The following is a 12,613-nucleotide window of genomic DNA, read 5'->3' on the forward strand; positions in this document are numbered from 1 at the left end:
AAAAAAATATATATATATATATATATACACACACACACACACACACACACACACACACAAACACAAAATTAGCTGGGTGTGGTGGCATATGCCTGTAATCCCAGCTACTAGGGAGGCTGAGGCAGGAGAACCACTTGAACCTGGGAGGCAGAGGTTGCAGTGAGCCAAGATCACACCATTGCACTCCAGCCTGGGCAACAAGAACCAAACTCCGTCTCAAAAACAAACAAAAAAGTCTTCCTCTTCTTCCGGCCAGATGTAGGTACTCTACCCTGGAGACAAAATTGTTCTCAACATCGCACCTTCTAAGGAGAAAACAACTGTGGTAAGACACCAACTCCTGCCTGTTTTATGAAAAGGCAACTGAATATACCCGCTATAACCTCCTGCTTTCAAGAGAACTAAGAGAGGGTGATACAGAGAAGATCATCAGGTGGTGAGCAGAGGCCAGCTCCAGAAGAAGTCTGTGCCTTTGCAGGGCCCATCCTCCTACCTCTGCCTGGCACTCAAAGGAAGTGAGCGGGTCTCTGATGAGGTTCAAGACACTATCCCAAAATACAGCACCTTGGCACTTAAGAAAACAGCAGAAGCAAGGTTACTCTTACCTTACCTTCGCCCCCTTCTCCCCTGAAGCAGACCCTAAAATCTAGCTGACCTCCCCATGAAGTAGGTCATGAGAACCACTCCAAAGGGGTCTTGTCTTATGCCAAGAAAGGAATGAAATCCATAGACAAATCCATAGACAGATTTGTTCAGACATAATCTGAACAAACAGGCCCTGGTTAAGTTCCCCAGTTTATTACCTAGTGTGTTACCATCAGATCCAATCACGCTGTTGCATCACTGTCCACTCTTCATCAAATTTAGCATAAAAATACGCAGGTTTCCCTGTTTCTTTGGGTCTTCCTTTCTGAATGTTCCCATGTCATGTAAAACTTAAATAAATTTGTATACTTTTGTCTGCCTTTTATTATAAGTGCCTCAGCAGTTAAGCTTGAGACAGGTGAGGAAAAGCTATTACGACCTTTTCTCCCCTGCAGCTCCAAAACCACCAACCACAGAGAGTGGAGGACCGCTGTAGCATCTTGTCTGTGTGCCCTGTGCCCCTTGAGCGAAGAGAGAGTTGCGGAGAAGCAGCCCTCACCCCCACCCCAGTGGATGGAGTTTCCTGAGGTTCAGTGACACCAGGAATGGCAACTAGTTGGGGCATCCTGCAGGGGGCCCCAACTGGGTGAAAGACCAAGCAGGAGCCAGTCCACCACAGCTAGGAACTGTGCTGTGGGTCAGCCCACAAGACCACTGATGAACTCCAAAACATTCTTAAAGAATAAAGTCTGCTGCAGGCAGTGGCTGGAGAAAAACCAAATCTAAATAATTCCAAATTTATATTCTACCAAGTTCTGACTGTTAAATCTTCAAATCAGTGAGTCAGAATGTTCATCAATTATAACCAAATTTGGCACTTTTTTAAACCAAACAGACCATAGTAATAACGTTCACAGGCAGTAAAAATCAAGGTTTTCATTATGCATACCAAGTTATAAGGAACTCTATCCATCAATATTATATTTCCTTCCTCAAATGTCTTTAGGAAAAAATAGAGCAAGGTACACAGGGAGCCTATCAGTTTAGGAGTGTGCATGAATTTTGCAAAGGAACACCAGAAAACAACATAAAACATACTAATTCATTCTCTATAATTAATGTTGCTAATTACCTGATACATTTTTCTTTTGTAATAATCAGGAGGGGCGGGGTGCGGTGGCTCACACCTGTAATCCCAGCATTTTGGGAGGCCACGGCAGGTGGATCACTTGAGGCCAGGAGTTTGAGACCAGCCTGGTCGACATGGTGAAACCCCATCTCTACAAAAACTACAAATATTAGCCAGCAGTGGTGGTGCACACCACCTCAGGAGGCTGAGGTGGAAGGATCGCTTGAGCCCAGGAGGCTGAGACTGCGGTATGCTGAGATCACACCACTGCCTGGGTGACTGAACAAGATATTGTCTCAATCATCATCATCATCATCATCATCATCATCATCATCATCATCAGAACTCTAAACTCTACCCAAGAGCAAAACGGCTGAAATGCTCTCATCATAAGGTAGCAACCAGTATACAAAACCAAAGACTTGAAAAACCCTTCAAATGTGTGCTCTTTCCAACAAGCCAAAAACATTACAGACACACATTTCAAAGATTCACTGCAAGGAGTGCAGTGGATGGGACCATTAAGTAAGGAATGCAACTTAAAAAAAAAAAAAAAAAAATCCCAAGCTAGATAAAAGACTTTGAGCAAAATAAAACTTCATAAACCCAAGAAAGACCTAAGACAAAGTACAATGGGCCAGTTGCCAACCATACTAGAAAAAAGTGTAAGAATCATAGACTTTTTATAGATGAAGAAACTGAAACCTACAGCATTTCTATGGCATGTGAAGTGTCAGAGGGCAAATAGCAACATGCACTCAATACAAACCAATTTAGAAACCCTCAGGTTCACACCAGAGGTTAGTAACATGTTACGTCAAAATGACTGCTCTCCCCACATACCCCCTCCATTTCCTCACCTTTTGTCCTATCTATCTGGAATGTTCTCCATCCCCATCACCACCTTCTGAAATCCTACCAGTCAGTCCTTTAGCGCTCATTCCAAAGGCAATTTCCTCCACTGTTCAGCCTTCCTCAATTATTCCAGCTAGAAGAAACATATTCTAAAGTCCCGCAGTGAACTTGCTCTGTCATATTTAGAATCTGTCAATTTGTACTGATTTTTTCTCCTTTACTAAACTGCCAAATTTTGATGGCAATGACCGTATCAACCTTCCTCCCCGCAATCCTCTACGTAATCAAGCATTATATCCTGCACGTGGGAAGCATCAATAAATGTAAACAAAATAAATAAAAAGGAACTATTTTAGAAGTTATCATAATTGTTTAATATCAATAGTATAAAATTAAATGTTAATTCTAAAGTAACAATAAGTATTAATAGAAAAAGTATAATTTATAACACTGACCCTTGGTGGCCCAATAATCATGCCTGTCCACCTTGTAAGTGTCATATCTTCATCATCTTCAAGGCCCCAGCTAACCGTACCATCGCCTACTCCTTTTTGTCCTTCTTCAAGTTCTTCCAACAAGCGAAAATTACGAGGAACTTTAACTCCTATACAAAAGAACGTCAGTGTAAATGTAAAAAACTCGTAATTATAAAAGCTACACATATTTAAATTCAGCTTTTTCCAAATTAACTTTTATAAATTATTTCCCAAAAAGACAAAATTCCCTTTAAAAGGCATTCTGCTCCAGAAAATGCTGGATCTAATAACCCCTCAAAATGAAAACCCTAAAGAAAGCACTGTACCAAAGATTAACAGCAGTATACAACGCGTGTATAAATTCCTCATCCATTTTATACTGACATGTCAATCAATCATAAGGAAATCGTTAGAAAGTGAACGTTTTCCCTACTTGAGGTTTCTGTTACAGTCAAGGACTCTGCATCAAACAAACAGCCATGACCAGAAAGTTAATAAAAGCCAAAGTTCATTAATATATACTCTCTAATGATTTTTAAAGAGTAGAATTATGTTCCATCTGAGAAAGTGCACCAGAAGGTACTGTCTTTTAGAATCCTGAAGCAGTCCCACCCATGTGAGGGCATGTGAAAACAGAATCTGTCAGATCGCGAGTTCGTGACCAGCATGATCAACGTGGAGAAACCCCATCTCTACTTGAAATACAAAATTAGCCAGGCTGGTGGTGCATGCCTGTAATCCCAGCTACTTGGGAGGCTGAGGCAGGAGAATCGCTTGAACCCGGAAGGTGTAGGTTGCGGTGAGCCGAGATGACACCATTGCACTCCAGCCTGGGCAACAAGAGTGAAACTCCGTTTAAAAAAAAAAAAAGTGTGTTTACACAAGTAAAGCGTGTCTGCTTTGTAAGAGTTTATTCAGTTTAGGAAGGGGAGTCAAAATTTGTACTTGATTTCAATTTATTGAAATTGAAAGTATTCCTAACTTTTTTTGCTTTCGTGTATATGCAAAGGTAAATATTTATTAATCAAACCTTATAAATTTGAGGTTACTTTAGCCTGATTTCTCAGAACTTTTGTCTGTGTAGAAATGGGTTTACTAAATATTTTTAGACAATTTCTTAAGTATCTACTTTTATTTGCATACAGTAAGTTAGGAAAGACATTTAAAGTTCCTCATACACCTGCTGTGTTATTTTGTGTGAGTGAGACAGTCTCGCTCGTAGCCGAGGCAACCTCTACCTCCCAGGTTCAAGCTATTCTCCTGCCTCAGCTTCTCAAATAGCTGGGATTACAGGCGTGCGCCACCATGCCTGGCTAATTTTTGTATTTTCAGTAAAGATGGAGTTTCACCATGTTGGCCAGACTGGTCTGGAACATTTAATGTTCCAGAGGCGGAGGCTGCAGTGAGCCGAGATTGCACCACTGCACTCTAGCCTAGGCGACAGAGTGAGACTCTGTCTTAAAAAAAAAAAAAAAGCCGGGCACAGTGGCTCACGTCAGTAATCCCAGCACTCTGGGAGGTCGAGGTGGGTGGATCACGAGGTCAGATCGAGACCGTCGTGGCTAACACGGTGAAACCCCGTCTCTACTAAAAATACCAAAAATTAGCCAGGCGTGGTGACAGGTGCCTGTAGTCCCAGCTACTCCGGAGGCTGAGGCAAGAGAATGGCGTGAACCCGGGAGGCAGAGCTTGCAGTGAGCTGAGATCACACCACTGCACTCCACCCTGGGCGACAGAGCGAGACTCCATCTCACAAAAAAAAAAAAAGAAAAAAAAAAAGAGCAGCCTGGCCAACATGATGAAACCCTATCTCTACTAAAAATACAAAATTTAGCCAGGCATGGTGGTGCACACCTGTAATCCCAACCAGCAACATGGGAGGCTGAGGCAGGAGAATCGCTTGAACCCAGGAGGTGGAGGTTGAAGTGAGCCGAGATCAAGCCCCTGCCTGGGAGACAGAGCAAGACTGTCTCAAAAACAAAAAGAAAGCAAAACAGAGGGGACACTTTCCTAGATTTTAAGACTTCCTCATCAGCTAAAGAAATCATTAAGAAAATACGGAATTAGTGCAGAAATGAACAGACTAATGAAAAAGAAAAGCCCCAAAGCAGACATATCATATATGAAAATGTGCTTTTTAGTAGAGGCAACACTAAAAGTCAGTAAAGAGACTAGAGGCATGACAAGTAAATGCAACCTTGGTTATCAGGAAAAATATTATTTTCATTATTTTGCTTTAAAGAACAGTAGTGGTGAAAACTGAATAGGGCTGGTAGATAACAGTCCTTTCTCAACATAAATTTCCTGGTTTTAACAATTACATTGTAGGAAAATGTCCTAGTTGAAGTATGTAGGGGTGAAGAGACAGTATCTGTTAACTTACTCTTGAATGGTTCCCCGAAAAAACAAAATCGAATGTGGAGGGAGGGGGGAAGAGAGTACACACAAGAGCAAGCAAAAATATTAAACATTAATATTTGATGGATCTGCATGAAGGTATATGGGAATCCTTCGTACTACTTATGTAACTTTTCTGCAAATCTAAAGTTATTTAAAACAAACAAACAAACAAAAAAAAGTAGGAAAGTCTAGGCATGGTGGCTCACACTTGTAAACCCAGCACTCTGAGAGGCCAAGGTGGGTGGGCCAATCAACTGAGCCCAGGAGCTGGAAACCAGCCTGGGCAACATGGCAAGACCCCATCTCTAAAAAAATACAAAAATTAGCCAGGTGTGGTGGCTGGCACATGCCTGTGGTCCCAGCTATTCAGGAGGCGAGGATCACCTGAGCCCGGGGAGGTCAAGGCTGCAGTGATCTGTGATCACACCACTGCACTCCAGCCTGGGCCACAGAGTGAAACCCTGTCTCAAAAGAGAAAAAAAAAAAAAAGCAGGAAAAGTTAATGGTGTTGGAACATTTTACCAATATGAAAAAATAAAATTAGAACCCAATCTGATCTCATAATATATATAAAAATCAATTATAGGCAGATTAAATGAAAAGATAAGCCACAGACTGAAAAAAGATATGAATAACAAACAGCAGACAAGAATGTTATTCAAAATACAGAAAGAATTCCTCCTAGAAATCAACAAGGAAAAGAAAACCCTAGAGAACAATGAGAACATATTAGGAATAAGGTTTACAGAAAACAGTAATGACCAACAAACATAAAAATATTCTCAACCTCATCAGTAATCAGGGAAACGTAGCAGCTTATTCTAGCCACCAAACTGACAAATATTAAGTCTGATAATTCTTAATCTGGGCAAAGATGTAGATATTGGAAGTTCATTCACTGCTGCAGTTAGAATACACTGGTATAGAAGCTATAAACAAATGTAGTTTTTATACATATATACATATGTAGCAAAAAGTATAAAGGTGTTAGTGGAAAAGATATTTAAAAATCAGGGGTGGGGCGAAGCAGTGGCTCACGCCTGTAATCCCAACACTTTAGGAGGCCAAGGCAGGTGGATCACCTGAGGGCAGGAGTTTGAGACCAGCCTGGTCAACATGGTGAAACCCATCTCTACTAAAAATACAAACCTATCTCTACTAAAACTTCTCCTGAGGCAGGAGAATTGCATGAGCCCAGGAGGCAGAGGTTGCGGTGAGCTGAGATCACGCCACTGCACTTCAGCCTGGGTGACAGAGCAAGACTCTGTCTCAAAAAAAAAAAAAAAAAAAAAAAATCAGGATTATTGGGCCAGGTGTGCTGGTTCATGCCTGTAATCCCAACACTTTGGGAGACTGAAATGGGCAAATCACTTGAGTTCGACACCAGCCTGGTCAACACGGTGAAACCCTGTCTCTACTAAAAATACAAAAAATTAGCTGGGAGGCTGGGCGTGGTAGCTCACACCTGTAATCCCAGCACTTTGAGAGGCTGAGGCAGGTGGATCATTTGAGGTCAGGAGTTTGAGACCAGCCTGGCCAACGTGGTGAAACCCCATCTCTACTAAAAATACAAAAGAATTAGCCAGGCATGGTGGCGTGCGTCTGTAGTCCCAGCTACCTGGGAGGCTGAGGTAGGAGAATCAGTTGAACACGGGAGGCGGAGGTTGCAGTAAGCCAAGACTGCGCCACTGCACTCCAGCCTGGGAGACAGAGCGAGACTGCATCTCAAAAATAAAATAAAATAAAATAAAATAATAATAATAATAATTAGCTGGGCATGGTGGTATGCACCTGTAGTTCCAGATAATCAGAAGGCTAAGGCGGGAGGATCACTTGAACAGGGAGCAGAGGTTGTAGTAAGCCAAGATCACGCCACTACACTCCATTTTGGGTGACAGAGTCTGACTCTCTCTCAAAATAAATAAATAAATACAAATAATAAAAAATCAGGATATTGATGATCTCTGGGCAAAGAGAAAGTGGCCTAGGACTTAGAAGGGAAAATAGGACTTGAAATGTACTAGAAATGTTCTATTTCCAAAAAACAATCTGAAGCAAGAATTTATTAGAATGTGAACAGCCAGGGTGGGTACATGTACATTCACATATTTTTCTGGTGTTTGAAATATTTAAAAAGAAAAGGGAGGATTGGGCGGGTGGAGCCAAAAAAAAAAAGGCATGGGGAGGACATTACAAAAGAGAGACAGAATGCTGGGCAATGTTTGGGGACTGCAACTGAGTATGAGAGCAAAGAGTCAGAAATGGCCTGGAAGGGCACCCTTAGCAATTCAGCCTTTATCTGCAGTAATGAGGATTCAGGGAGGACATAAACTTCACTTTGCTGCAACGTGGGAATGGATTGGGAGGTAAGAGGAGGAGAAAAGTATCAGCTATTATAAAAGACCAAGAAAGAGGATGATCAGGGAAGAAGTGCTAAGCACTCAGTTGACTGAGAAAGTTGTGGTTCATTTTACTGTTGTAATTATTTGGTTTTATTTATTTATTTCCATTTAAACAGCACCAAATGTCTATTGTGAGCCAAGAATTGTGGCTAGGCCCCTGATCTTGCTGTGATAGTCGAAGTCCTGCTCTTGTGGAGCTTAATTTTCAGCAGGGCATCAAGACACAGAAATCACGATTAGAGTAGGAGAAGCGAGAAAAAGGAGGTAACAGCATAAAGTGAGAGTTTTGCTCTACTAAGAACCTAGCTAGATGACTGAGCAAAGTGTTTTCTTTTTATACTTTGCATACTTCGACTAAACCATATCAGTGATGTATATACAACTTTTTGTCTACCCCAATATATCTCAATGACCAACACACAAGAGTCTAGCACAGGAAGGCAACCCACTGCCCTGGGTAGAAGAGACAAAAGAAAGAAGAAATCCTATCGCTTTGCTTCCGTCCCCCACCTCTATCCCTAGTCAGAATCCCTGCTGAAACACATTATTTCTAAAGCCTTAGCCTTTCATATAAACTGATTCTAAAAGAAACAACCTATCCCTCTGATGCCCAAAATGTCACTTCCTAAAACTTCATAACCCATATATGTATTTTTCTTTTTAGAGACGGAGTCTTGCTCTTGTCACCCAGGACAGAGTGCAATGGCACGATCTCGGCTCACTGCAACCTTTGCCTCCGGGGTTCAAGTGATCCTCCCGCCTCAGCCTCTGGAGTAGCTGGGATTACAGGTGCCTGCCACAATGCCTGGCTAATTTTTGTATTTTTAGTAGAGACAGGGTTTCGCCACGTTGGCCAGGCTGGTCTCAAACTCCTAACCTCGTGATCCACCTGCTTCGGCCTCCCAAAGTGTTGGGATTACAGGCGTGAGCCACAACGCCTGGCCAACCCTTATATATATTATCTGTCATGAGTCAAGAATCTGGATACCACAAATACCCTGAGATTTGATCTATACATTCTATGCACACAATGAAACATCACATGTACCCCACAAAATATGTAAAATATTACATATCAACATCACTTGAAAAAATAGTTTTGAGTCGGCCAGGCAGTGGCTCATGCCTGTAATCCCAGCATTTGGGAGGCCGAGGCACGCAGATCATGAGATCAGGAGTTCAACACCAGCCTAACCAAGATGGTGAAACCCCGTCTCTACTAAAGATACAAAAAATTAGCCGGGCGTGGTGGTACACGCCTGTAATCCAAGCTACTCGGGAGGCTGAGGCAAGAGAATCGCTTGAACCCGGGTGGCAGAGGTTGCAGTGAGCCAAGACCACGCTACTGCACTCCTTCCTCAGCAACAGACTGAGAGTCTGTCTCAAAAAGAAAAAAAACAAAAAAAATATATATACATACATACACACACTTTTTTTTTTTGAGTCAAGAATCGTTATACTCTGTACCAAATTAAAGATGGCCACAAATTCTTTGCTTTTCCTCCCACTAATAGGTGAAGTCTGATTTTCCTCCTTTAATCTTCCTTCATTTCATTTGGAGCACTACTTAAGAACATCATACATGACCCTATCCTAAGATGTTTTTTTTTAAAAAAAATTGGGTAAGTGTGGTGGCTCATGCCTGTAATCTTAACACTTTGGGACACCAAGGTGGGAGGATCGCTTGAGCCCAGGAGTTCAAGACAAGCCTAAGCAACATGGCAAAACCCCATCTCTACAAAAAATGCAAAAATTAGTCAGGCATGGTGGCACACATCTGTAGTCTGAGCTGCTCTGGAGGTTAACATAGGAGGATCACTTGAGCCTGGGAGGTAGAGGTTTCAGTGAGCCATGTTTGTTCACGCCACTGCACTCTAGCCTGGGTGACAGAGTGAGACTCGGTCTTGGAAAATAAAAAAAGAAATTAAAGGCAAAGGGAGAAAAGTAATAATTACAAGGCACACAACTTTCAATTTTTTTTTTTTTTGAGATGGAGTCTCACCCTGTCACCCAGGCTACAGTGCAGTGGCATGATCTCAGCTCACTGCAACTGATGCCTCATGAGTTTAAGTGATTCTCCTGCCTCAGCCTCCTGAGTAGCTGGGATTACAGGCACCCACCACAATGCCCGGCTAATTTCCGGATTTTTAGTAGAGATGGGATTTCACTATGTTTCCAGGATGGTCTCAAACTCCTGACCTCAAGTGATCCACCCGCTTTGGCTTCCCAAAGTGCGGGGATTACAGGCTTGAGCCACTGTGCCAGGAACAAGCTAATTTTTTAAACTATTTTTTAAAACTCTGTATCAGCTGGGCACAGTGGCTCACGCCTATAATCTCACACTTTGGGAGGCCAAGGGGGTGGACCACTTGAGGTCAGGAGCTCAAGAGGAGCCTAGCCAACACAGTAAAAGCCCCTTTCTACTAAAAATACAAAAATTAGCTGGTCATGGTGGCACATGCCTGTATGCCCAACTATTCGGGAGGCTGAGGCAGGAGAATTGCTTGAACCCCAGAGGCGGAGGTTGCAGTGAGCTGAGATAGTGGCACTGCACTCCAGCCTGGGTGACAGAGCAAGAACCTGTCTCACAAAACAAAAACCCCGCCAGGCGCGGTGGCTCACGCCTGTAATCCCAGCACTTTGGGAGGCCGAGGCGAGCAGATCACCTGAGGTTGGGAGTTCGAGACCAGCCTGACCAATATGGAGTAACCCCATCTCTACTAAAAATACAAAAAATTAGCCGGGTGTGGTGGTGCATGCCTGTAGTCCCAGCTATTTGGGAGGATGAGGCAGGAGAATCACTTGAACCTGAGAGGCGGAGACTGCAGTGAGCCGAGATTGAGCCATTGCACTCCAGCCTGAGCAACAAGAGCGAAACTCTGTCTCAAAAAAAAAAAAAAAAAAAAAATCTGTATCAATAGCTAGTTCCACTAATCAAGTAGTAAATGTATGTATATGCATGAACTTTGTCTCAATAGATACACAATATATGATACACAACTATAAAAGAAGAAAATAAGAAAAATATGCAAACTATAAGAACTACAAAGTTGCCGATTTCTGAGCACTGGGTAAAAAAATAATGTTATTACTACACATCCATCAAAAAATAAAAATTAAAAACAACCTAACACAATGTTGGTAGAACTGTGAAAAAATTTATTTTTCATCATTAGTGACACTGGAAATCTTGCTGATGAGGTAATTTGATAAAATATAACAAGAATTTTTGGCTAGGTGTGGTGGTTCACACCTGTAATCCCAGAATTTTGGGAGGCTGAGTTGGGCGGATCACCTGAGGTCAGGAGTTTGAGACCAGCCTGGTCAATGTGGTGAAACTCCATCTCTACTAAAAATACAAAAATTTAGCCGGGCATAGTAGCATATACCTGTAATCCCAGCTCCTGCAGAGGTTGAGGCAGGAGAATCACTTGAACCTGGGAGGTGGACGTTGTAGTGAGCCAAGATCACGCCACTGCACTCCAGCCTGGGAGACAGAATGAGACCCAGTCTCAAAGAAAAACAAACAAACATACACATACACACACATATATGTACACACACACACACACACACATAAAAAACAAGAATTTTTAAATATGTAGCATGATTTGACTTAAATGCTACTTTGTGAAATTTCCCCTCAGGACAAAACACCAGGGCGCAGAATGCCTGCAGAGTGCTGTGAGCCATTCTCCACCCTCCAGACCCAGGCGCACCCCTCCTCCCCCTCGAAGCTGCGCAGGCCTTCCTACCTGTTTTATCAATAGAATAGGGAAGCAGTGGCAGGGCATGGTGGCTCATGCCTGTAATCCCAGCACTTTGGGAGGCCAAGGTGGGCAGAACACCTGAGGTTAGGAGTTTGTGACCAGCCTGTCCAACATGGTGAAACCCCATCTCTACTAAAAATACAAAAAAAAAAAAAATTAGCTGGGTATGGTGGTGCACACCTGTAGTCCAGCTACTTTGGAGGCTGAGGCACGAGAATCGCTTGAACCCGGGAGGCAGAAGTAGCAGTGAGCCGAGACTGTGCCACTGCACTACATCCTGGGCGACAGAGTGAGACTCTGCCTCCAAAAAAAGAATAAACAGGGAAGCAGCAATGCTAGGCCAGTTTTGGCACCTGCTTGTAAGAGGAATGCTAACTTCTGCTTTCGTTCTTTTGGAAGACAACTGTCATGTAAGAATTCTGAACACCCTGACACCACCAGGATGTGAGGAAGTCCTAACTGGTCACCTGCAGAGGCTGCAGGGAGGGGGAGCAAGGTGTCCCGGGCAATAAGCCTATCCCTTCACCAACTTGATGCAACCACATGAGTGACTCTAAGTGAAACCAGCAGAACCACCCAGTCAACTCCCATATTATGAGAAAAAAAATCAGTCATCGTTTGAAGCCACAAAATTTTGATATAATTTGTTACACAGCAATAGATAAATGAAGGGAGGGGGGTTGGAAAAGCAATCTGAACAAAAATGTTTATTTGGCAGTGCAAAAACTTAAAGAAGTCAATTGGTATACATTCAGGCAAACTATGTCACATAATTTAAAACATTATATAAACCCATTTAAACTACATGAATTATATTAATTGTGTATAAGTTAAAAAAAAAAAAAAAGGAGTGGGGGAGACCTAATAGTAAGTAACACATATATTTTGATCATAATTATTAAAAAATTCTCATATATACATCAGCATGGATCCAAAGACAACCTACAATTGACATTTTAAATTTATTGGGGCTGTAGAATCTTTTTTTTTTTTTTT

The 12,613-nt window shown here is 42.3% G+C and overlaps 1 protein-coding gene across 2 annotated transcripts in view; it reads right to left on the reverse strand.

Moving 5' to 3' along the window:
* LOC108535348 (ubiquitin-conjugating enzyme E2 variant 2) overlaps window positions 1–12,613 on the reverse strand; it is a 59,543-nt gene that overhangs the window by 22,495 nt on the left and 24,435 nt on the right. The window contains exons 1-2 of one of the 2 annotated variants that reach the window (XM_017881340.1): window positions 11,237–11,267; window positions 3,025–3,173 (exon numbers count right to left, since the gene is read on the reverse strand). In XM_017881340.1, coding sequence (XP_017736829.1) covers window positions 3,025–3,069 — 45 coding nt within the window. In that variant the 5' untranslated portion in view covers window positions 3,070–3,173; window positions 11,237–11,267. Of the gene's footprint in view, window positions 1–3,024; window positions 3,174–11,236; window positions 11,268–12,613 lie in introns of those variants that run through there. The other variant, XM_017881341.1, reaches the window with a different exon arrangement.

Source organism: Rhinopithecus bieti, unplaced genomic scaffold, assembly GCF_001698545.2.
Source record: "Rhinopithecus bieti isolate Rb0 unplaced genomic scaffold, ASM169854v2 scaffold_13195, whole genome shotgun sequence".
Lineage (NCBI taxonomy): Eukaryota > Metazoa > Chordata > Mammalia > Primates > Cercopithecidae > Rhinopithecus > Rhinopithecus bieti.